Source organism: Saccostrea cucullata, unplaced genomic scaffold (genome assembly GCF_032062105.1).
Source record: "Saccostrea cucullata isolate Sc308-1 unplaced genomic scaffold, CSIRO_AGI_Scuc_v1 ctg868, whole genome shotgun sequence".
In the NCBI taxonomy this organism is placed as follows: Eukaryota; Metazoa; Mollusca; class Bivalvia; order Ostreida; family Ostreidae; genus Saccostrea; species Saccostrea cuccullata.
Genome location: NW_026941219.1, coordinates 65,591 through 92,380, shown reverse-complemented (window position 1 = coordinate 92,380; position 26,790 = coordinate 65,591). Strand labels below are relative to the sequence as shown.

Here is a 26,790-nt window from a genome sequence, read left to right as displayed (position 1 = left end):
ATGTATTTGTGCAATTGTATTCACTTGGAGTACATGTATTAACCCCGATCTTAAAGAAATGTACATTTGATTGATTGATTGATTGATTGAATATTGTTTAACGTCCCTCTCGAGAATTTTTTACTCATATGAAGACGCCACCACTTGCCCGTGGAGAGCTGCAAATTTTGTCCTATACTCGGCACTGAGGGCATTTGAGTATGAATTTGTAAAAAGCAATACACTTGTGGTATTAATTACCCATCTTCAAGTAATGTACAATAGTCTATGTATTTGTACAATTTTTTTTACACTTTGGGTATTAATCCCCCATCTTTAAATAATGAACAATTGACTATGTATTTGTACAAATCTTTTACTTGTGGCAGTAATCTTCCATCTTTAAGGTAGGATTCTTCTCTGGTTTCTGACTAGATGAGACATTCAAAGTATATTTCCTTATATGTCTTATATATTGAGGTATAAGGAATTTAAAAGACCATATTTTTCTTTCCTCATCAAAATTGTACAACTTTAAATAGAAATGGTAAACTGCGTTTGAAAACTAGCAGGGACTATATTTTTGGCGGAATGGTGGCGTATGAAAATATCTTCTTTTCTGCCTCTCAAAATTATAATAGAACAATGAATTTATTTATAATTTTTACACAATCGAAGACTTGGAGAAATTTTCAAATGTAAGTTAAATTAATAATGAGGGCCTAAACTTTAAAAATATATCAAATAAATATGATTTTTCAAACAAACTAGAACTTTATTAGCTTTTAAACGCTTCCTATCAAAGTGCAGATTTGAGCCAAAAATCCATAAAAAGTTTTTTTTTTCTCTCTTTCCAAACGATCAAAACTTTTTGTTTGTGTATCATTTTTTACATTTATAAGACTACTTTATTCTATGTGAAAATAAAAAAACAATTAAATATTAGAAGCATATGAAAATAACTGATATATCCTAAAAAATTAAGAAAAACAGAGAAAATTCGGAATAGCCAATATCCAGTTAAGTTAAATTATTTATGTAAATTTGGTAATATCATGCTATAGACCCGATACAGTGATATGTTTTAATGCAAAAAGAACAATCATTTAACTTTTGAAATAGAAGTAGGTATCACATGATTGGCAACAGGTATTTTTTATTCTTAATGTCAAGGAAAAAGATAATGACCTTGACCTGACCTTGCCTCTAATATAAAACGGTCAAATTTAATTTCCCTGATACTATCACTTACTGATATTGTCTTCTTGATTCTGTGAAAATTTTATTAATTTTTAATTATTAGAAATATGAGAAGAATCCTACCTTAATTCATTTACATTTTACTTCGTATTTGTACAAAACGATGCACTTGGGGTATTAATCCCCTATCTTTAAATGTAAGTCATGCACAATTGACTTTATATTTGTACAAAGCAATACACTCGGAGTATTACTCCCTTATATTTCGACTTTGCATTTATACAAATAATACACTTGAGGCATTAATCCACCATCTTTAATTCATTCACAATTAACTGGGTATTTGTACAAAGAAATACACTTAAGGACAGATGATACAAGAAGGATATAGAGATAACGAACAGTATTCAATCTCAACGTCCATTAAACAATATACAAAATAAGAGCAGAGCAAACACGGACCTCCGAAACATCAGAGGTGGGATCAGGTGCCATGGATGAGTGAGCATCCCCTGCCGACCGGTCACACCCGCCGTGTGTTCGTTGTCATGATCAGGAAATAACGGAAAAAATCCGTTGTCAATTCAGTGTATAAAATAATGGACTAACAATTGGTATGAAAAACGACAGTCAGCATTTGACTCAATGATAAAATGTATTTGCTGACAAGGTCATTGTATCGACCATAGAATTTACGAAATGATGACTTTAAACGAGACTGTTGATATTCTTGTTATCAACTTGCTTGTCAATAATTTACCTCGTTTAAGAAATTGTTCATACGTAGAACACGCTCTTGCGTATCGAATCAACTGAGATATATACACTCAGTATGCAGGTGATGAAGGTATATTGCTGCATAAGTAAGGGAAGTTAAAGTCATCACGTTTATCATATAACTTGGTTGTTAGATTACCATTACCAAACAAATTTTATCTTAGGAAGAAACTAAATATCATGTCACAACTTTATTAAAGTGGATAATTTTTATAATATTTTCTCCTTAGAACTGGAAAATGAAATAGACTTGGAAAATATTAGTAATATTTCAATAAAAAAAACCGACATAGACAAATCATACCCAGAGAAGGTTTACAGGTGAAAACAAATTTCAGAATATGTTATCTTGGTATTGGACGTGTAATATAAACTTAAGAAAAATATACCAAGCCTGGTAAATTTTATGAGGAAAAACAAAATGACTAAAAATCAGCAACATCACATAGGCTTTTTTACCATTTTGCTTTTCCTAATAAAATTCAATTGGCTTGGTATATTTTTTCTGAAATTTATATTACACTTTTAGCACCAAGGTAACATATTCTGAAATCTGTTTTCATCTTTAAAACTTTACTGAGTGTGTTTTGTTCATATCTCTAAATATATTGAAATATTGTTAATATTTTCAAAGTCTATTTCATTTTCCAGTTCTTAGGAGAAAAAATTCTAAGAGTTATCCAGTTTTCTAAACGTGTGACATAATATTAGGTCTTCTCCAAAGATAAAAATTGTTTGTACCATCTGTCCTTAACGTATATCAATCCTTTTAATTTTAGTACTGTACACTTGACTATATGCATTTGTACAAAGACAGTCATCCCCCATTTTTAAGTAATGCATGTCTGACTTTCTGAGTATGTATTTCAATCAAGAAATACACTTGTAGTATTCAACTTTTATCTTTAAGTAATGTACAGTTAATAAGGGTTATGTAGAAAGAAATATACTTGGGGTACTAATCCTCGAAAATTTATTTATGCGATGAAATTCACTTGGGATATTAAATTCAATTTTGAAAAATGCATAGAGATACAAAAGGAGTATTCGAGAGTGTACACAAAATAAATTATATATGGATACTAAAAAATTCCAAAGAACTTTTGGATATTTTGATATCACAAGATGCTACGAAAACCAACAGCTTAAAAAATTACGACTTTTCAACTTTATACACAACCATTCCCAAAGATAATTCAAGTCCAAGCTTTTAGATATTATTGACAGCTGCTTTTTCGCTTAAACTGGAACTCTTAAATTTACTTATCTGGTCAATGGCCATTTGCAAAATTATTTTGTTAAAACATATTCCGATTGCGCACACAAGTGCTCTGAAGTTGACATCAAGAAGATAATTGAGATTCTGATTGACAATAACTATGTGGTTTTTGGAGACAAGGTCTTCAAATAATCTATTCGAATTCCTCTGGGATCACTCCGTTTTAAGCAGACCTATATTTGTATTCATATGATGCAGGATTTATGCAAAATCTTATGCAAAAAAGAACATTCTGCATCATCCAGACGTTTGCGTATACCTCCACAAACGTCTGGACGCTTTCTTTAATACAAATATTGAACTCAGACTGAGGCTAATCAGAAATCTGATAAGAAAGCCGATTTTCTGATGAAAAGTGGCTGCGCCCATGGAGAAAACATTGAAAGCAATTCTCGACGTGTTAAATATATATTTGCTATTGAAAGAAAACGGATTTTCTGTTTAAAGTAGTTTTCCATAGGTAGAAATATTTTTATTGTGCTTCCAAATGGGTATGGCAAGTCCATCATCTACAGTATTCTGCCAAAAATGTGGCGATTAAAGAGAGTGCTGCAAACCAGACCGACAATTTTAGCTCTGTCGACACTTGATAGATCATGTGTTGTATTAGTTCAGAATATCATAACACCTGGAGTAGTTTTCGTTTATCTCGGAGCACAGGCACATGAAATTTTATCAATAAGTCGCTAGATTAGCCAAATATCGAAATATTACATAGAAACTGTAGAGGGGGTAGATTTTTTCGAGTGTCTGTGCTCAGAGAACCACACACCGAAGGTTTGCCTGTTAATGTTTACCTACAGGTCTCATAGATTTACATTCACCTCAAACGGACTCGTACCCAAACCAATTCGTACGGAGTCAACATAATACCCAAAACTGTTACTTACAGATAGAGTGTTATACTATATACAAAGACATGTACTATTATAATATCTTATTTAGTATACACATAATTAGTAAAGGAGTATATAACTATATTAAATAATAAATCAGATATCTGAATGAAAATATATCAAAAAGAAATACATGTGTATGTTCATCATGTGTTCATTGCCTTTGACTTCAGTTACGAGTTGACTCTGGGTTAATGACTCAGTTTGGTTACGAGTTGACTGGACACCAGGACAATTACAAGCTACGTAGCTTGAATTACCTACTTAGCTTTATTTACCTACTTGAAGTAGGTTCATTTAGAGCTCTATAAAATCAAACTTATTTTTTTAAATTTGCATTTTTTATTAAATATGAATTTCATAGAATATTGCATTTTGATGCAGTGATAATTTTCAATTTTGAAATCTGAAAACAATCCAGGAAAAAATACTATTGGAGATGAGTCCCTTTCTCTGCAATTGAAATCAAAGTTTTAATCTTTTTGGGCTATATACAACAGGATTTTCCCTTAATTTCAAAGTAAAGGATTAAACATCATTTGTAACATCATTTGTAACAGGGACAAAGGTTCTCTTCTGACATTTCAACAATTATTTTTTTTTATTCAAAGGAATCAAAGCATAATTTTTTTTTAAATTGAATTAATTTTGGCTAGTATGCTGTAGATTGATTTTCATATAATCCTTGAAAAACTATTCGTATACATTTACTTGTTTTTATTTTTCTTTTTATTTTTGTTTTCTTGAAATCAAGGAAAATTCTGAAAAGTTATCTTGAAAAAGCTTTTAAAAAGCTACCCCGGTAGCTATTAAATACAGTAGGTATTTCTAGATACATATTAATTAAATGTACTGGCTGTACTGGACCTGACACGACAAACATATACCGATTAATCTTCCTGTCAAATTCAAGTCAATCATTTTTTTTTAAAAAGCTTGAGCCATTTCTTCATTTTTCAACAGGTTAATGACTTTCTTCGTTATGTTTAATGCATCGCCGACAGAGAGAGCTATTTTCCCAATCAGACCAGCACCCCCGGTGGCAAATGTAGCGACGATTGTAGCGGTGACTTCTGCTATGGCTTTAGCATAGTCATACCATTTCATTTCTGCCAAAGACATTTTCACGATTTTCCAGAAAATGCCAAAGTCATTGCATTTCTTTATGAGTTTGTAAATAGCTTGTGCTTTTGCCACGGGACCTCCACTCTTCCAGGCTCTAAGGAATGCCTTTACTGCTCTTTTAAAAGCTGGCTGCTTCAATGTAGGACTGACTGCTGGGATAATCTTTTTAAGAAGAGAATTTTTAATGGGGATTTTAATACCAATAACGCCGAGGATAAATAATACACTTTCAATAACAAGGCTAGCGATTTGGATTATGTCGAACTCATTTACGCCTTCCAAAGAGTTCAGCTGGATAGGTTCAAGAAATTTTTGGCCTCCGCGCAGTATGGTTGCCTGTGATCCCTGGATGTCCATGGTATACGTCTCTTGGTCGACATATCCAGCTGCTGTCTTAAAATCTTCATCGGATAGAAGTGTTTTCATCCTGTCTACCATTTCTTTATCATCAATTCCTGATATATCGCCTAGGGAACTGGTCAATTGAATTTCCTGTGAGATGTGTTTTCTCATGACCTCGTCAAGCTCTTGAAGTTCGATCGCTGATAATTTTTTTACAGCAGGATCAACATTATCAAGCATGTCTTTAGCTATTTTCATCACATCGTCTACTTGTGCTACAAAGATAAACAATATGAAAAACATTAATGTTTGACCTTTTTGTACACCGTAAATACATTTTTTACCTGCATACATATCTTTGTCAAAAACTGCATTTGATCGCTGAGCAATACTAGTGCATGTCCAAAAGATAAAAAGAAAACATACCTTGTTGTAGAGCCATTTTCTTTCGTTGCTGCCGATTTGGTCCTTGAAAAGCCTACATTTTTAACAAGTTGGATTAAATGTTTGTAAGTCTTCATTACACTATTTTCAGAAATAAACATTTTCTTGATAGAATTGTTTTACATTTTCATAAAAAATAATGTTTAGACTAAAGGTATCGTAAATCCAATCAATATTTCATTGGAGCAAAACATTTCAATTCAGTTCAAATTACCTACCTTGCCAATGGGAATTTAGGGTTGAGGTTCCTCTCAGTGAACTGGAGTGCTTGATGAATCTGGAGAACCGCTATTTATAGTTGTGATGAAACAAACAACTGCCGGATCAAGGAACTATATACAGGAGTTGAATTTTGAAATACCGGATAATTCATAATCTGTTACTTAATTTTTACCAATTAATAGAATCCTGGTCATTTTACCCCATTACCTGCTCTGCCTAGGTCATTTCCGCCCAATTCATTTCACTTCACCTAGTTCATTTCTCAACACAACCTGGGTCATTTTACCCCAACATGAAAATCATAATATAATAAGTTTAACTTCAATAACATTTATCAATTAACATTAACACTGAACTTAAAATTGACGTTATTTATTCATTCATTTATTTCAGTTTATTTTATTTATTTACTCGTTTATAAATTCACACAATTAATTCTTTTTAATTATGAGTTTACACATTTATTATTTATTTATTTGCATCTATTTTATTCATAATTTATTATCCCCTCGCGCAACTAGTTGAGGAGGGGATATATCATCGCGAATGTGCGCATGTGTGTGTGTTAGTGTGTTCGTTACACCTTGTGGGCAAGAGTGTGTGTTAGTGTGTTCAATCATTACACCTTGTGGGCAAGATTGACACAAAACCTTTGCATTAACCAATTTCAGCATTTACATACTTGTGTGAAAGTATAAAAGGACAAAGCCTATTCATTTCAAGTTCATCGTTGAAATATTTTTTTCAGATATCGCGTTTCTACTGCCTCGAAACCCTAATATTTTATGTACGACTTGACAATAATCATTTGTGGGCAGGATTGACAGAGATCTTTTGCATTAACCACCCTCAGCGTTTATATACTTGTATGGCAGTATAAAAAGATGAAGCCTATTTATTTTCAAGTTCATTGTTGAAATATTTCTTCAGATATCGCGTTTTCACTGCCTCAAAACCCTGACATTTTATGTACGACTTGACAATAATCATTTCGCTAGGGAACCAGTTAAAGTTTGCGGGAACCAGATTAAAAGACTTCGATGAACGTCGCAGTTTTATTACCAAATTCCAACAGGTGTCTGGGAATTTGGGGTGCACGTTATTCCTGAAATCTGTTAAGTAATACAGTTCAGTTAACCTCTCGATGTACGTACATTGTTATTTTTCACTACGAAAAAAATGCATATTGCCTGGAACCGTGGGATATCTTAGGTAGGTAAATAATTAAATCACTGAAACATACATATGGCATACGTGATATGTTTCTGCTAGGCATAAAGGAAACTGCCCAATTACGTATGCACATTATCCCCCCCCCCCTTTTCCCACTTAAATGCTATGCAATTTGATTTTTGTTAAAAAGACATCCTCCACCTCCGATAATTATGTTTAAAAATAAATAGTGCTGAAAAACAATTTAATGTATTATAAACTTTACTACCCAAAATTAGGTATCCATGTTATCCTCCCCCCCTTTAACCAAGACGCTTTGCTCTCTGCATTTTGTGAAAAAATAGGATCATCAACAACATTCCACTAATAATTTTGTTAAAGTGAGGGAGTTGGTCCTAATGTTGCGGGTCTGAATCCCTTTGTGGGACGTGGAGACCGTGTAAACCAAGGGCCCATGTAGATGCTGGAACAAAAAGATCCCTCATTGCTCAATGGTCGTCAGTTTCTATTATAGGAAAGAATGTGCAGCCTTCCACCGGCAAGCCTTCTTATGAAAATTCCTGAGAAGGACATTAACAAAATACATTGTAGTATCAATATTTTACATGTTTAACGTCCCTCGAGAGAATTTATCTCTTTGCGGATTTTCTACAATTTACACTTTCATTATGTCATGGCATTTTAATAATAAATATCAATTGAATTTAGTAACTCATCAGTGTATCAACAGAAATGGAGTTCGTTTATATTTTGCAAAGTTTATGATATTAAAAAAAGACAAAGAGTTATTTGTTCAAAGTCATTTCTCAATCATAATAACTTAACTAAAGGTAATGTTCAAAATACTGCACGTATAAAACATTTCTTAGAGGAGCATCTGAATATGTTGCCTTTAAATAAAAGAGAACAAAGTACCCTGTACATCCATGTGCAAAGCGAAAAGGACGACAAATATGTATCAGATATGTCCAGTAAATGGAATTCATCACTCAGAGTGCTGTTACAAAAACTTTCACAAAAGTTACTTTAAAGTAAAATTTTAAATGAAATTTCAGAAAATGATTCTTTAAGAAAAAAAGTAGGTAAACAAACCGGGTACAACATGTTGCAATCACCCTTGGCATAGCATTGATTTTCCGTCAATATATTTATATACGATCTGTTTTGTTTACAGACAATTTGTACAAACGTTTATATAGATAACATGTATTTAGCAGTAATACAAAAGTTATGATAAAGCAAAGTTTAGTTCTGATATTTGATCATAAACACATATTTAGCGTCATTTTTGCTCTAATCCTTGGAATTTTGTTGCAGTGTGGGATAAACTTGAAAATGAAGCATGAATCCACATGTATCCATATATACTCCTAAGAAAATGCTTTCTTCAGTAGGCACATGCTTTTTGACAAAAAAATATCCGTTTATTGCAAATATGGACAAAAAATATACGTTGACCGCCTTTCTTTTGCTTCAAAAGCCTACATACCGTGCACAATAGTCTTGCTTGTTGAGATATACACCGTGTGCAGGTATTGCTGTAAAGTTAACTGGCAAGAATTCACAATTTCCTTCTGATGTGTAATAATATTCAAAAGGGTTAAACATTGCAATAAATAATAAAATAGCGAGAGATCCAAACTTATGAAACAAGTGCTGGATTTTCTCATTTCCATGAAAATTATCCATGAACACAAGAATGGAAAATTATTCTGAAAAAATCCTCTGTGAACACAATTAAATCAAGTTTTAATGACTTCACATGACGTCATCACATTGTGTCATTACATGGTGTCATCATGAGTCATTAAGGTTTACTGGAATGGTGATTCCTTCGCTATCCTCGTGCTTGTCCTGGACAGGCTCCCAGAGAACCAGGTATATAGACCAGTACGCAGCATTGAACAAAATAAATGCTAAGGGGAACAAAAAACGAGAGACTCGATCAATGTTTCTGGCCTTTTCTCGATCTTTCGATGGTTTAAAGAAAAAACCGTCCCTATGTTTTGGAGAACCCTTAGTTGGAGAATTCTGGAAAGAAAATGTAGGATATTTTTTCATGAAGACTTAAAAAAAAGTCTATTTTCTTTTCAATTTATACAAAACATTGAATTAATCATATAAATGAATAGTGTCAATCTCGTAAAGAGCTTCATAAATTAAAATATTTCTGACTCAGAATTGGAATTCATATCTCTAAAAATAAACCACTGATACCTTTCCGTTCATTAGGGCCGGTAAATCTGTTACTGACTTTCGTCGGCTTTCTACTCTGTTTGATACATTGACCCATGCAAACTCCAAAAGTCCGGCAAAAACAAAAAATAAACAAGCAAAGACCCATACATCCATGGCCTTGACATATGACACAACTGTTAGGCCTCTAACGGCGGCCGAACTCTGTGTCGTCATCGTGAGAACTGTAAGGAGACCTAAGGAAATTCGGGCGGGAACCGCGTCGACGCTGAGCCAGAAGTTTACCCAGGAAAGGATGACCACTAATATACACGGGATGTAGGTCTGTGTCAGGTAGTATCCTATGTTCCTCATTAAGTGAATGTCGAGCCCGATACAGGTGTAGTTTACTTAAGAAAAAAAAATTAGATGAAACAACAGCAAAATCTTTCATGTAATACATGTAGTCATGAATCGTTTTTCAAAATTAAAGTGGTGGAGCTAGCATAAAATATATACGCAAAGAAAAAAAATCACCTAAAAAATGGATAATTTACATTATACAAATGTAACTTATGCAGATTTATTCACACTCTTTATATTATCTACATAATTTCAAATCACGTGTCTGGTAAACATTATTAATATATAGAAAATATATAGCAATTTTTTATTAAAGTTGAACTTGAATCCGATAGCTACCATCTCTAAAGAATGTATACCATCGAAGAAGATTCTCCAAATTACACGTATTACTATTGACATGTTCTTCAATTTTTTTTTTATTCTGAGTATAGGTATTGTTCGAATTATAGAATCTACAGAGGACAAATAATGTAACAATAGCAAATTACTAGTGTACAGTGTGGGTGTACTGAAAAACCAATATTATTCATCTATCAAAAATGTTGTTTTTGTAATTATTACATTTAGTTACTCACTTCCCATGTACTGCTGGTCACAATGGAAGGATCTAAGCAGATTTATGTCAAACTGCGGGAGGCGTAAGGATTTAGAGATCTCTGCTGGCGTGTCCCGCCACCTCACAATCAGTGTCGCTGCGCTGTGCCCATCTAGGATAGAAAAAAGTCCGTGCATTGTAACAGATATAGTCCATTATTGAATAATTGTCTCAAGCAAAGATAGAAACTGTTAATTCATTTGTTACATCTCACTTTAATTTGTTATATGCAAGATTTACGTGTATTTGCTTTGAAATCAGAATTTGTACTAATGCTTTCTGGCTTACTGGATGTATTTACTTCTACCTAAACATACAAAGTAGCCAAAATGAAGACTGACTTTCATAAATATTAAGTATATATTCAGAAAAGAAAACTGAACAAAATGAATACTTTATAATACAATTAAAACTTGTCTAATCTACACATCACTAGGTTTTAAGAAATTGACCGGAATAGACAAGAGTTGAAATCATTAAATTTACTAAAAAAAAATTATCTTCACACCGTATTAGCCAATATTTCAGATAAGACGAGTTCCGCATTAGATGAGATCCATATTAGACGATCCGGATGAAACGAGTTTCACTGTACATATACTTTGTTTTAATCCTGCAACTACCCCTTGCATTGACCTAATAAAGGTAACCTAATAAACCAAAGCTTTATCCGGTCACTGCCCTAATAATATTAGTTACGTAGTCTTTTAGTGACAGGGTACGGGATGATACCTGGTTAGTAAATTTCATACCTGGCGAGGCAGAGCTGAGTCAGGTATGAAATTTACTAACCAGGTATCCTCCTATACCCTGTCACTAAAAGATTATGTAACGAATTTACCCCACCGATGAAACATTTACGTTTTATCTCTGGTTCATAAATGGTTTTCTCTGGTAAATGCTTCATCACGCTTATATTGTGCCTATTATGACGTTACGTTATGTCTGTGACGTAATACATCGACCGGATATAGATTTACAGCTGACCGGGTATAAGTAATCCACCGCCTTCACGTGACAGACTTCAACCAATCGTAAGCTAGGATTTCAAGGAAAAATCCACAGAGGTGGGGTAAAAGTAGTACCCCTCCATCACGTGATAGACTTTAACCAATCGTAAGCCAGGATTTCACGGAAAAATCAACAGACGTGGGGTAAAAATGAACTACCATACATAGGGTAGGCGTGTTAAAAAGACCAGACTTTTACGTTTGCAAATTAAAATTTGCAATCGTATCAGTTTCATAATCTACATATGTAAGTCGGTTATTTCAACATCCAAGCGGAAATTTTTGAAAATACAACTTTGTTGACTTATAGTTTATACTCTGAATGTTTGTATTTTTTATGTTGTAAACTTTGTTTTCTTGAATCTAAATTACCGCATGAATAAAACATCAGGTTAATGCACATGTCTACAAATGTGAATTCTAAACGTTTGTCAAATTCTGATGAAAAGAAATATAAGCTTCAAACTTTTCATGACGAACTTACTTGTTTTTAGAAAATAATAGATTGTGATTTAATGGTTTAACATTTTCACCTGATTGCTATGACAATAGAAAGAATAGCTGTAAAAATTCATGATTCATTCATGATCGTTTTAAAGTTTCGCTCAAAGGGAGCAAAAATGAAGAATTAATTGATTGTTTATTGTTTAACGTCCCACTCGAGAATTTTTCACTCATAAGAGACGCGCAAGACTAAACAAACAGCATGAAATATCCAGGCTTAATTGAACAAAATTTAAAAAAAATGTAGCGATATCACTGAATCTAGAGAGGACTTATATAGCCATGCCAGATGTCCAATCCGATTATGTAATCTTACATACATAATAAGATATTGATTAAATTAGATCGCTCGATCTATGTGAGCGGATCAAAGGATCTGACTTCAATCAGATTGCCTGATAACACATATCTATGACTTAATTATACTCACGACTGACTAGAAATCTATAAAAAGATGATTCTCCTTTCCATGAGGTTAAAAAAATGCAACTGAACTCCACCATAAACTTGTCAATTGAGTACCAGTATACATGTATATTTCTTTCGGGCCCGAAAGCAACATCATTTCAATATTCGGAAAAGGATAATAACAAGAAAATAAACTATGTGCTTACAGCTCTCCAGTCGTATGTCGCAGATCTGCTTATCTAGAGGGTATTTGTGTAGATCCATCATGCAAGAAAACACTCCTGAGACCCTGAAAAATAAAGAAAACACTCTTGAGACCCTGAAAAATAAAGTCTGCTTCTTAATTCAAATGACACCCCCACCTAAGTTTAGCGTATTACAATGTAAGGGATTTCCGAAAATCAAGGATAAATAGTGTAAAATCACTTTAAGTAAAATAATCAATTAGTTAGAGACTATAAGTTGTCTTACAAAATCATGCAGTTTTTGAAGCATGGCTTGCACCATGATTGGCGGAAACGCGGGAGGAAATTAGGTACATGAGCCCGATCTTAATTTCAGAATATAACACCCCTGCTCCCTAATTGCAAAACAGGTATATATATATTCATTTTTTTTTATAATCTAACGAAGTAATAAGGGTATTTTCGTGTGAGTGAGAGTATCTGTTTTTGTATGAAAAGGGGTGACTTAGTGCGTAACAGAAGTTACACAATGATTTCGGATGGTCGGATTGGATGTCCTCTTTTGTATTTTGTGAACTCTTTTAAATAAGCACACGTTTTGCAGAATATTTGAATATATTTGCATATCCACTGCTTTCTCCCACTATGAACATGCTGTCATCAATAGCATTCATAGGACTATAGACGCAACTGCTTCTACTATGAATGCCACTGCTATGCACACTAGTGTAGCACAAGCACTATTAAAATTATATTCTGTAGTGTGTTGAGAAGTATATATATGAAATATTTTGCAAAAGGAATAAATATAAGTTTTTAATAATATTCTTTGGTAAAAAAGAAATTCAGAATAATTTAATATTGCTGATTTACACCTTTAAAAATCTTTTTTTGGCCAATGTTTTTAATTGTATAATAAAACTTTTTAAAAATTGAGGAGAACTGCCATATTTTAATTTTTTCTTATCATATTTTCGCATATTTCTACAAAGAACGATAACTCTTCACAATGGGCGTTTTAACATTTGAAAAAGCAACATTTCTTTTCATAGTATATCTATTTCAAGAAGAATTTCCGCTCTAAAAATAAATATAAGCACTAAAAAAAATCATATAAAGCATTCTGGAGTTATAACCTGTATTAAAGCTTTGCCTTTTTTCATCAAAGTGCTAAATTATTGATTTTTGTCATAGGGTTTCAATAACGTTGATCGATGACGTCACAACTGCATGAAAACAAAAATTAAGAGAATGTGACGACGGCGCAGCTTGTATCCAGATAACTGTGTTTAAAAGGCAAATACTTTATAAATTGTTTGTGATTTATAAGACAAGAGGCCCAAGGGCCTTATAGGTCACCTGAGCATTATGCAACAACTTTCCAGTGATTGAACTTGATTCATGTTTTAAGCCAGATGCTATGGAATTCACAATTTTGAAAGAGGCACCATTGATCATCATAACTATACACTTAGCAGTTGCTTAGTTTGGTTTATTAATACCCATAGGCAGGGTAGAGGAACTAAAAATGCATTTCAACACATGAACCCTGACCCTTAGGCCTAGATCCACACATTGCACAATTCTTGAAAAGGCATCCCTGCTTTTCAAAAATATTTGATTAATACCAAGGAGCAGATTTCAAGCAATTCATTCATTTTCAGTATATAAGTACAGCCCCCCTCCCTCTATGGTACCCCTGACCCTGGGGCCTTGAAATTCACAATTATGGAAGATTAGGAACCTTGCTCATCATAACTATATAGGTAGTTCATCTGCTTAATACCCAGGAGCAGGGAAGAAAATTTTCAAAGATTTAATGTATTTTCACTATACAATCAATAGAGCCCCGCCCTAACACCAGAACCCGGGACCCTCCGGCCATAAAATTCACAAATTTGGAACAGGCATTCTTGCTCATCATAACTATGTACTTAGTTTATTTAATACCTAGGAGCAGAGAAAAATTTTTTCAAAGAATTCATGTTTTTTCACTAGAAAATAATCAACAAAGCCCAGCCCTAACACCAGAACCCCTGACCCGGGGGCCATAAAATTCACAATTTTAGTAGAGGCTCTCTTGCTCATCATCACTATGCACCTAGTTAGTTTATTTAAAACCTAGGAGCAGAGAAAATTCACTATATATTCAAAATAGAGCCCCACCCTAACACCATAACCCCTGACCCTGGGGCCATAAAATTCACAATTTTAGTAGAGGCACCCTTGCTTATCATAACTATGCACTTAGTTACTAGTAGTTTATTTAATACCTAGGAGCAGAGAAGAAGATCTTCAAAGAACTCATGCATTTTCAGTATATAATCAATAGGGCCCCGCCCTAACACCAGAACCCCTGACCCTGGGGCCATAAAATTCACAATTTTGGTAGAGGCACTCTTGCTCATCATAACTATGTACTTAATTGGTTTATTTCATACCCAGGAGCAGAGAAGAAGATTTTCAAAGAAATAATGCATTTTCACTATATACTTATTTAGCCCCGCCCTAACACCAGAACCCCTGACCCCTGGGCCATAAATTTCACAATTTTGGTAGAGGCACCCTTGCTGATTACAATCATGCAAACAGTTTGCCTGCTTGATGTCCAGGAGTAAAGAAGAGGATTTTTTTAAGATTGCATTAATTTTAGTGGTTTTGGCCCCACCCCTCAGGCCCCAGGGGGGCAGGGATCATGAAATTCACAATTTTTGTTCCCCTTCACCCATAGATGCTTTATGCCAAGTTTGGTTGAAATTGGTGCAGCGATTTCAGAGAAGAAGCTGAAAATGTTCAAATGTTAACGCACGACACACAACACACAACACACGACGCACGACGACGGATAGCAATAGGTCACCTGAGTAACTCAGGTGACCTAAAAAAAGGTACAATGGTCAGGTATACTGATTTTATAGCTGTGAGTTTTTATTTACTGAAGACAACAAGCCGCAACCTTATGTAAGCCAGGATTTCCTCTGATATTCTTGACAACATCAAAGAATGCAAATATAAGTAATAAACAACGATTATTCAGTGAACATGGCATTATGAATAGCAATAGCTCTGCTGACATATTTTCCATGCATGCATGATGCGCTAGCGCGCATCATGGAATATGCCAGCAGAGCAATTGCTATTCATAACGCCATGTTCACTGAATAACGTTGTTTATTTCTTAAATATTCACTGCACCACCCGGGTGGGGTAGGGGATGGGTTGGGTCATTTTTTGATAATTGTAACAAATCCTACAGAGTTCATTTGCTTGACACTATATAAACTCAGGCCAGAGACCATTAAACATAGAGGAGCTAACTTCGTATCTCTGTCTCACTTTTCCACTTTATATTCCTTTGAAAAAAAGGCGAGACTGACATCAAAAGTGAGCTCGTCTAAGTTTTATGGCCCCGAGGCCAGGGCCTGTGTTCGCGGTAGGTGATGCCTCGCTTCGCAAAAGCCTACGTGTCGGGTCCAGTTCTCAATTGGATACATCTTAATATGAATAAGAGAATCACAAAGCAAACAAAAAAATGACTAACCTAGCACTGTAGAGTACAAGCCCATCAGGGTAGATGTACATCATCTTGTTAGGTACCGTGACCACGTGGATTTTGGCGGTCTTTTCGTTTATTATATAGATATCTGGTACCCAGATTTTGTCCATGAGTTTTGGATCCAATTCCAACACATCTGCCCCCAGTGATTCGTTGTATTGGAGACGGGGATCGTACCACCTTTGTCTGAGGTAGAAAGACATATCGTAGTCCTAAAATCATATAGAATCCAGTGTCTTTATTAGGGCGAAAATAATAGAACTGTAATTGTAACAGCTATTTTTGAAAGCCATTCGGTGTTGCGGTCATAATCTTTGTACGGGTAAAAGTCGTGAATTGAAATTTCTCGCATTGATATATTCTATTCCGATTTTAAGAAAAAATAATCATGAACAGAAATAGTTTTTCGTATTGACTTCAAAATGTTTTAAACAATCGGTATAACTGAAAACTTCACACTCATCTTTACTGAAACCTGCATTTCAATGGTTAATTTTCCTTATTACATGTAAAATATATACATCTGCGAATACAGTTTATAATCATATTTACCCGTATAAATCTTGACTTACCATGCTAGAATCACTTATTGAGTCAATGCTGAGTATGTACAGTTGAACTATGTCCGTCACCGGAATGCCTGTTAAAAGCAGGGCAACAGAGATATCTAGATTATTACATTTAAGAGTTGCAAAATCTAAGACACGTGTATTTTGAAGTAAAAGATTGATTTAAATTAACTAGCACAAAATGTTGATCGTAAAGGAGAAGAATTAATCTCTAAATCTATAGCAAACAGTAAATACATGTAACTGAGAATTCATGGAGTTCAAACTTTATTTGTTATCTATTAATTTTTCCACGTGTACTCGAAGTAAGGGGTTGATCTTTACGTCGCGGGTTCGAATCCCACTGTCGGACGTGGAGACCGGTCCTGGTACTGAGTATAGATCAAAATTTGCAGCTCTCCACCGGCAAGTGGTGGCGTCTCCATATGAGTAAAAAATTCTCGAGAGGGACGTTAAACAGTATACAATCAATCAATCTTTATAGCGAACGCCCTTGTTCCACTAAAAGTTCATTATTCAGCTGTATCTGTCTTATTTTTACATACCATGTTCTGTTGGAGCAACAGTTGCTTCATATCCCGTTAGAAGATTCTCAATAATTTCTTGTCTGAAATAGAACACATATGGACAAAAGTACTTCCACTGTATCCAGGCCCGTAGAAAGCAAGATGGGGGGGGGGGATTAACAACCAAATTATGCATGCAGTTATGCTTTATAGAATGCTCTGCAGGAGACTTATAAAAATATCACGTTTTGATATTGAACTCGATCTTTGATCCATTTAGTGAATATTTTCCTTTTTTAAACAATGTGTGAATTTTTAATGTTCATCTTTGTATACAGTCTTGGCCTTTTAAAATGATCCTCATGACCTTTTACAGATCCCGTAAATCGCTTTCTGAAATGAATGTTGACACACATCATATGTGCTAGAAGATGTCAGCATTTACTTATTGATCTCAGTTTTTAAAATAACGAAAAGTTGGCGATGGTTGTACATTTCGAGACTGAATACACTGTAAAAAAAATAACTAGTTAATGTCACGAAGAAAACTACTAGATTCACTGTCCATACAATCACTACCTTAATAGTAGTTTTACCAGATATTGGTATATTTACTAGATTAGATTAGTAAATTTAGAATTGATGAGAGTAACTTTCACTGGGTATCTAAGTATCTATACGACCCCCGCTCCACAACTCACTATCTTAACCAGTAAACTGAAAGTTTACTAATCACGACCAAAGCTTTACGAAATACACGAGTTAAATTCACTAGGTTTTTCTTTCAGTGTACTAATATTACCCTAAATCTATATTCCCTAAACCTTTTGTGTCAGAATAGTTGCAGGTTTCTGTTAATGATTTGACATATAATTTTTATACTTTTATCATTTATTTTATAGAACATGTGTCCTGGAATTCTTTTCTACGTGAAAATATGTTCTATCTATGTCAAAAAATTGAATTTACTTACTTCATTTATCTTAGATAAAAATTACATATGAAAAAAGAAAAACAATTTACGATTAGATTTTCATTTTAATAACGTAACACGGGACATTTAAATATAATAAACTGAAAAATTCAAAATTTTTAGAAAAGCTGACACTTTCAATCCTAAATGAAAGATTAACTTAATTTCTGAAACAAGACGTGTTTGTGAAACAAATATGGCAACTTGCGTCGAAGGTTGAAATTTCTAAATGCAACTCAAACTCGAAGGTCATGGTATCGAAAGAAATGTCTTGTCATTAGGAAAAAAAGAGTAAAATATGAAAGCAATAGTACTACATGTAACTGTTCACTTTGCTAAGGTTAAAGCCTTTATAACAATGGGTGAATATCTTAGGTCAAGGTAAAATTATAGAAAAGTATATTTTAATATTATGGAATATTAGCCCTAGCACAAACTGTTCAAAAGTTATGCCCAGGTGTAAACTTTGGTAATTTTGGGTATAAATGGGTCATACTCCAAGGTCAAGAGGTCAATCATTTGCAAAACATATAGATAATCCTAATTGTTCTTGTGGGAAAATTCAAACAACAACACACTTTTTTATTAGAATGTCCTCTGTACACGGACTCAAGGAAAATATTCATTGACCCATTAGGGCCAGTCACTTTAAACATTCTCTTATTTGGAGATTCAACTATGAATCATTCCTTCAATTCAAACATTTTCATACATGTACATCAACTTATTTCTGCCTCTAAAAGATTTGTAACTTGAATATTACTTGTGTCCGTATTGTTGTTATTGTTAATCCTGTACTGTATTGTATGCCTGTTTATTCCTCATTTTCTATTAGTGTTAATTCATGTTATATGATATCTCTCTATGTAATTTTTTTCTACCCATTTTTTTCCCGTTTTTGTTTTTGTTTGTTGTTGGCTTTTTTTTTTGTTTTTGTTTTTTTTTTTTTTTTTTTTTTGCTTTCGTTTCATCAATTTTTTCCAGTTATTGTTTCTATTATACATGTCATTCAACAAGGGCAAATATTAATTTATAGTTGGAATTTAATTTAAGGAAACGGATTAATATATATATAAGCTGTTACAACTTGTTTCCGAAGGTAATTATCTACTGTGTGTTTATAATGTCTAATTCAGATGAAATAAAGTTTAAACTAAGAGGTCAAATTCGGTGTTACACAGTTGACTAATAAATGCCTTGTCACAAGGAAAACACTTTTGAGATATGAAAGCTATAGCCCAACTCACTCAAATGCTTTGCGCAAGGTTAGAGTTTTAGTGGATAAACAGACAAACCGACAGATAGACGGATGGACGGACGAGACAAAAAAAAAAATAAAATCAGAACTTATACTTACATGACTTATTCCTAGCTGTTTCAATTTCCACATGTGTTTTGGAAAACTCAAATTTCAATGGTGTTCTTCTTGTGACTGCTGGAGTCTTTCTTTGAGTAACAACATACCTGTATTTGACTTTTTGACTCTGTCAAGTGACCTTGAAGTTTGACCCAATTTTGCAAGAATTAACACAACTTTAACATTGGGCATAACTTTTTAACAGTTGTTGCTAGAGCTCTCATATTTCACATGTACGATTATATTCAACATAATATTTGACATGTATATTACCTGTGACCTGGTGACAAGATATTAATTTCCGAGCATGCTATGATTTCTGACCCCTTGACCTTCATGTTCGACCTTATTTTTTTTTAAAAAATCAATATTTGGGGACAATTTTAATGACAAATGAAAGGGCGTTCATATTTGACACAAATTACTATAAAATAATGATATCTCACCCACAAAGTCACATAAAGCAAGGAACCACAAAATTTTCTTTAAATTTGCTTGTTTTGTTTTGTTATTTTTTTTCTTTGACCAAATCTCAAGTCTTGATATACTATTTCATTTTATATTTAAGTTGGAAGTGCGGCACTTTATGGTCTTTTAACTACGTGATCATTACTTTTTTAAGTAGAATTCATGAATTGTTCTCCATGACTTTTTAAAATATATATTTTATATCCTTTCTCGTGTTTTTATGGCATTGCACAATGACAAATACATTGAAATCACAAGAACCTTATCATCTATCAAACTATCGACCGATCTTTGAAATTGAAAGTGTTTGTACGGCGTTACTATCATATTTAATAATTCATAAAATTGAGGGAAAAATATGCTTGGAAAAATAATTCAACGACGTAAAAGTTTTTATATTGGTTACTGGGTTATATTGTGAATAATTTACATTACTGAGTAATTAAGGACGTACCTGATATTTCTGCTTAGGTTCCTGGCACAGGTCAGTGAGGAACACAGAATACAGAACATGAAAATCAGGAGTGTTGTCAATTCCATCTTCTGAGATAAAAAGATATCAACAATGTAAGCATTAAATATTGAACAATCAGCTAACATCATTGTATCATGCATATGCTTTGAATGAGGAATGGTTTGCTATAGTTTATAGATGAAGATCAAGTAATAACCATCCTTTTTTTTTACTTACTTTGTTACAGATTTTAAACTCACATGTAATTTTTTAAACAGCAGTCACAAACATCTACATGTACCAAACTTTCTAAAGAAAAAAAAAACCATGACTTTTAAAAGATGTAATTCATTTCTGGATAAGTCAAAATAACATATTTCTATAATTAGGTGTAAATAAAGTTTAATTCTAATTCAGTTGTCAACATGTTGGTAATTTTTTAACATACATTCATCATGTGAAGGTTCAAAAGTGGTAGGACAGAGCCCCCCTTACCCCCCCCCCCCCCCACTGGAATTGGATTAGGTATTCAATGTCCATAGTAAAGTGACTTAAAAATGACGATGGACCCCCATTACCCCACCCTCGAAAACTTAACCCCTATTTAGTTGGTACGAGGGGCCCTACAGCACCACCGTCGCCCTGAAGGAAATATTTCTTTTACAACTGAGGACAAATTTTTGGACAAGTCGTACACTTGTATTCTTGGGTAAAAATCCTTGCACCAAGGCAAGTAAATACAAAATTAAAATGCAAAATATCGGTAAAAACAAAGTTTTGCAAATATTAATACATAGTTACATACATGATGAATTGTAGGTTATAAAACATTAATTAAAATGATTGCGTTCATTCCCCACCCCATCAATGATTTGCATTACAGACTTAATTAATGTACAACCCGGATTTTAAATTATAATGCAATGTTTATATGTTTACATACACTCCGATCAAAAAGTGATTTTTCGATCGAGGCCTTTTACTAGCTAGGATTTAATTAAACTCCAGATTGCACCGTCTCTGTGAAGTTATGTCCGCTCTACTATTGAACTATTAAATATTTACTTAATTTGCCTTAAAAACAAAATATCTATAAAAACATCTGTCTTAGGAATAAAACAATATAATGCGCTAACAATTAAAGTATTCATATACTGATATTTTATTTATATTTTTAAACATATCATATTAGATTTAATTTAATTATTATATAGAATGTTCAACCTTTTATAGGGGATTTTTTTTATAACACCTAAGGATTAAGATTTTTAATTATACGAGAGTTTTCTGCTGTTAGAGTGATCCGCCCTTATAAGTGAGATAGAAAAAATGATTGTTTAAAGTTAATTACACAATTTGTAATAGACTAGAATATGCTTATCATTATATTAGACCAAGAATAAGTAATTGAATTAATTATTTCCACTAACTTTCCTAATGTACGTAAAAAACAGTGTTTCTATTCTCACATAGTCCAATGTCTTTTCCTGCAGAATAAAGCCTTGTACCGTATGTTAAAAATGGATTAAATACTTCAGTAGCCTCAATATGTACACCTTTACCTGATATATATTTCTCAAAATCCAAAAAAATTCCACTTTTTCTTGGTACTTAGAGCTTTCTTAACAAAGCAAAAAATCCAAAATAATTTTTCCCGAAAAAAAGAAGGGTGTCAAATAACATCTCCTGAATTACCCTTCATAGTCGTTACCTACTCTTACCTTTTGCTAATGTACTCCAAGTTATACAAACACCAGTTTGTTCACATTTGACTGTATACACGGCTAATACTTGGTCACTAGTCGTCCTCTTGGCACCCAGCATTGAGCTTATCCTTTGACGGTAATCGGGGTAATCCAAAGGTACACACGAACTACGGCAAAGTCATGCATTTTAAAGCTCTCTGTAAAATATTTAAAATGTATCGAAAATATTAGTCTGACATTGAACACATAACCTGTGTATCATTCCTGTATTTTTGTATTCCCTATAATAGATTGATATTTCTCCATAAAAAGCTGAGGAGACTTGTAGACCTGCAGTATTTAATTATGCTATAACAACTTACGGTTTTAATAATTGATACCAGCTTAGGGTATTTAGTACTAAAAAGTGGAGCAGTAGTAAACCTTAGTGGAGGTTTGTGTAGAATTAACCGAATACGGGTCAATAATTTATACAAGTGTTGTTTTAGAAGATAGATCTTAGAATATCAGTTCAACTCGACTTACGAATACCTAAAAAGGAGAACATGCATGGATATATACTTCGTGTAAATTTAAATTTTCACCAAAGGCCTTAGAATTGATGCATTATTTTTTTCTCTGATTCCATAAGGTTTTATAGAAGCGTTGGGGTTTTGTATATTTGGGATCTCCCGTGATTTGTAGTTGGAAAACATATTTTATAACCCCTTGCATTGGAGAGGGGATATAGACACACAAAGAATACCAAACTACAAATTATGGGATATTCTTGTTATCCCATATTTTATACCTCACTATCAATGTTGCTCTGTTTTATATATACATGTAAATAATGGGATAAATTAATCGTTGTCCATAATGCTACATAACGAGGACAGATCCCTGAATGCAAATAAGGTTATAAATATTTCTAATAAATGTTGTGGGGCGGGACTTTTATATTATACACGTAGTTAGCAAATACTTCAATTCTACACCTATGTGTATTTGGTGATTCAATATTCGACATTATTCTCATTTATAATAGGCATTTAAATGATATTGACACAATTTTAATGATGGTTTCCTTAAACTTCTTGAGATTAAAACATGTTTATTTAAGGAATATCTGTCTTATTTTTCGATTTCATGACGTTATCAATCGATTGGGTAGCATGATGATTTGCATAAATTCCGAAGGCGTTTATGCATAAAATTATCACGCAAGCCAATCGATTGATCATCGTCATGAAATTGAAATATCTGACAGTTCTTCCTTATATTTACATGTTTTGATTCCGCCAATTCACGTGCTCCAAGCCCTGCTTCTGTCTAGCTGTTTGTTCCGCCCTGCACGTGTTTTTTTCTTCTTTTTTTTTTGTTTTTTTTTTTTTGAACCGCGCCAATATATTGATGGGGAAATAAAGTACATTTACAGTTTGTAATTTCATCTCGGACAAAGACAATGGAAATGTAAATATTTTTTGTGGAAAACATATATGCTTAAGCCTTGGTTAGAAAAAGAGGGTGCATATTGCCTGATTAAAAAAAACGTAATTACTAGCTGTTTTAATCATAAGGACAATTTTATTAATTAACGTTTCCATTTTGAAAGCTTCTATGATTGTAAATCTGATTTAAAAATTGGTAAATCTATTTCTTCAGTGATGAAAACAAATTTATTTAACAGCATATAACAATGGATGTTATTAAAATACGAACTAGCATCAAGTTTAAACATTGGTTTCGACATGAACATTTTAGATTCCAGGTCTCAACGGAATGAAAATAATGTTTAGGTTTAAAACTTAATTCAGATAACCCGACAAAGCATTAATTAATGGAAATTGTCGTTTAAAAAAAAAGTTCACAACTTACCTTTCTCACTCTTGGCAATAAGTTTATTCCCTGGATGACTTTTGATTTCGACTGCTGTACTTTATTCTTTTCACCTTTTATTACCCGCTGTGACCCGATACATAAAAATTAAATACATAATGTACCGCTTCGTGATCGCAAAAGAAAACAGACCTCGTATAAGCATTGTTAAAAATTTAAAGATACTTTTGTTAAGTATCCTCTGATTTTGGTGTATGGCGAAGCTAACAATGATGTATTCATATAACGACCTCGTTTTTTCTTCTACAAACGGTTCAATGATTTAATATGTCATTGACGAGTATCTATTCTCACCCCCCCCCTCTCTCTCCTCTCTCTTTTTAAATATCAATTAAAATAAATCTAAAAAAAATGAATATCATTAATTCCGAAATAAGAGTACGGATAATAATTTAATGCAAATTACAAATCATAAACTAATTACATCCGTGAGATAATGATATTTAAGGTGAAAATTAATCAATATATATTATATATTTTTTTTAATTAAATGATTATAATCAAGTACTACAGTATGCGAATTCAGTTAATATTTGGACTCTTCAGACTGTGATATTTAATTAAGGTTGTGTAAATATGTACAAAGTTCGATGCATTTTATCGAAAAAATAACAATGAAGCTTAGTAAAATTGATGATGTAATTTGTTAGGCTTTTATATTAAAAAGCATATGAACTTCAAGTTTAGTTTCATTGAAAATGATTAGAGTAGATTAATTAGAAATTAGAGTAATAAAAGGCAATGTTGTAGACATGTACATGAGTAAAAATTTGGTACTGAAAGACCCCCCTCCGAACTAGGATTTTCGAGTTTGGACACCCGCCTTTTAATTTTCGCTTGTCAAGGTGACTCTCCAAACTTTCAAATTCGATCGTAGGTCCCTGTACTACGAAAGCCGGATAGGCTCATTTCTGAAAAGATAAAAAAAATATTAACTCGTTATAACGAGTTAATTATCTCGTTATATTTACATTTGCAAATGTTTTCCTTTATATAACACTACTGAAAGCAATGCGTATCTGGGTCATTTTCAAAAAAAGTCTACTTTTTTGTCTTTTGATCAGAATAATAGGAAAATATTTTTTTAGAGTGAAATTTTTTTTCCCGTTGGTTAATATACATGGTCATACAACTTGTAAGTTATTTTATGATCATCTCCCAGGTGTTTTATAAAAAATATTCTCTGCATTCCGAGTAAAATTTAACAGTAAAACCATGTCACATTAACCGAAATTTTATAACGCGCTTATTTAAATGATAGGGAAAATATTACCCTGTGAAGATATGTACAAATTTTGCACCTCATATTAATTGAATTCATTTAAAGATTAATTTAATATGATTGTTTTACTTATGCCGCCCACTAAAGACTAGTATTGTGCATTTAACATTCAGGAAGTGACATGTCCTTCCAGTATATGTCATTCCTGTTACCAAAAAGAAAATGTTAAAATAAAAGTTATCTCACTTTCCTAGGAACTGTTTTCATGATCCACAATATATCATCATTTTCTGTTGTCTCAAGTTTATGAGCGCCATGATTTGAAAGTGAGTAAAGAAAGGGTTCAAAGGTCGATACGTTTGTCTTATTGGTAGAGTATAATTAAAATATGTCCTATCTGTTACCTTCATAATATGCAAGTTCTCTTTAAATTGTTTATTCTGCTAAAACAATTAGATTAACTAAGCTACAAAGAAATTGTTTCAATGTCTCGATGATGCAAAAAGAGTACGTTATACTAAATAACGGGTGATTTATATGAGATACATCCATCCTGTTACTGTCATTCCTGTTACCATTAATATGGTAACAGTAAGGAAAACTGGACTTCATATCTTGAGTTTTAACAATAAATACAATTAATTTTATTTTTCTAAGTAATATAAGTTTAATAACACATGTTAAAAAACTTCGTTAATCATATTGAAATAAGTTAGTGCTTCAAATAGTGCCAATATAACTTAAACATGCACTCTTGTAACAGGATGGACAAAAATTGTAACAGGAGGGACAAATTATCCTGGTATTTATATACCTATTTAAGTTTCATCATTTGTTTTTCTTAAAATTATGAAAAATTCTTAGTTTTGCAACAGCATAGAGTACCTTTAATAAACAAAAATTGAACTGATAAATATTTTAATAGCACTTTAGAATTAAATTTCGTAACAGGATGGACATAAATGTCTTTTATTGTCTCAAATTTGCCAAATTTGACAAAATCATTTTTTTTATTCTAAATTTATTTCTCTTTTCCTAACCAATAAAGTTTTTAAAAAGTCAATTTTTATTTAAAATGTAGATTTCATTGTCCATCCTGTTACACTGTTTTGTCCATCCTGTTACTGTTTTATCCTTCCTGTTACCCGAGTCCTTACTGTTACCAGTATATTTTCCTAGTTTAAATTGCTTTGGCAGAGCACCTGTTTAAATAACTTTCTGTAACTGTTTATTCTAATCACAAAAATAATGTACAAGAATGTTTTGTTCAACTATAGCATATAAACATTCCGCAATAAGGCTTCTCATGAAGAAAAACCCGTAGATTTTGCTTCTGTTTTGTATATGGTAGTTTGACATGCTTTTAAACGCTCATATATTAGATGAATGTCAAACATCTTGGCATTCAATGATAATTTTTT

General features: G+C 32.9%; 1 protein-coding gene across 1 annotated transcript; it reads right to left on the bottom strand.

Moving 5' to 3' along the window:
* Window positions 1-9,102: 9,102 nt before the first annotated feature.
* On the bottom strand, window positions 9,103-22,451 carry LOC134257448 (glycine receptor subunit alpha-3-like). Its single transcript, XM_062740066.1, has 9 exons — window positions 22,285-22,451; window positions 20,564-20,652; window positions 17,351-17,412; window positions 16,809-16,876; window positions 16,222-16,448; window positions 12,702-12,784; window positions 10,554-10,685; window positions 9,655-10,022; window positions 9,103-9,468 (listed from the first exon to the last, which is right to left on the bottom strand). Exons 2-9 carry the CDS (start codon window positions 20,647-20,649, stop codon window positions 9,235-9,237), a joined length of 1,260 nt encoding a protein of 419 aa, XP_062596050.1. The 5' UTR covers window positions 20,650-20,652; window positions 22,285-22,451; the 3' UTR covers window positions 9,103-9,234.
* Window positions 22,452-26,790: the final 4,339 nt, after the last annotated feature.

What these genes read in the sequence shown, in the direction of transcription:
- LOC134257448 (XM_062740066.1), bottom strand. Translation starts at nt 20,649, where the DNA reads ATGGAATTGACAACACTCCTGATTTTCATGTTCTGTATTCTGTGTTCC. An exon ending in CAATAAGTGATTCTAGCATG is followed by an intron (nt 16,449 to 16,808) that starts GTAAGTCAAGAT and finishes ATATGATTTTAG; the next exon opens with GACTACGATATGTCTTTCTA. An exon ending in CGGCCCTAATGAACGGAAAG is followed by an intron (nt 9,469 to 9,654) that starts GTATCAGTGGTT and finishes TTTTCTTTCCAG; the next exon opens with AATTCTCCAACTAAGGGTTC.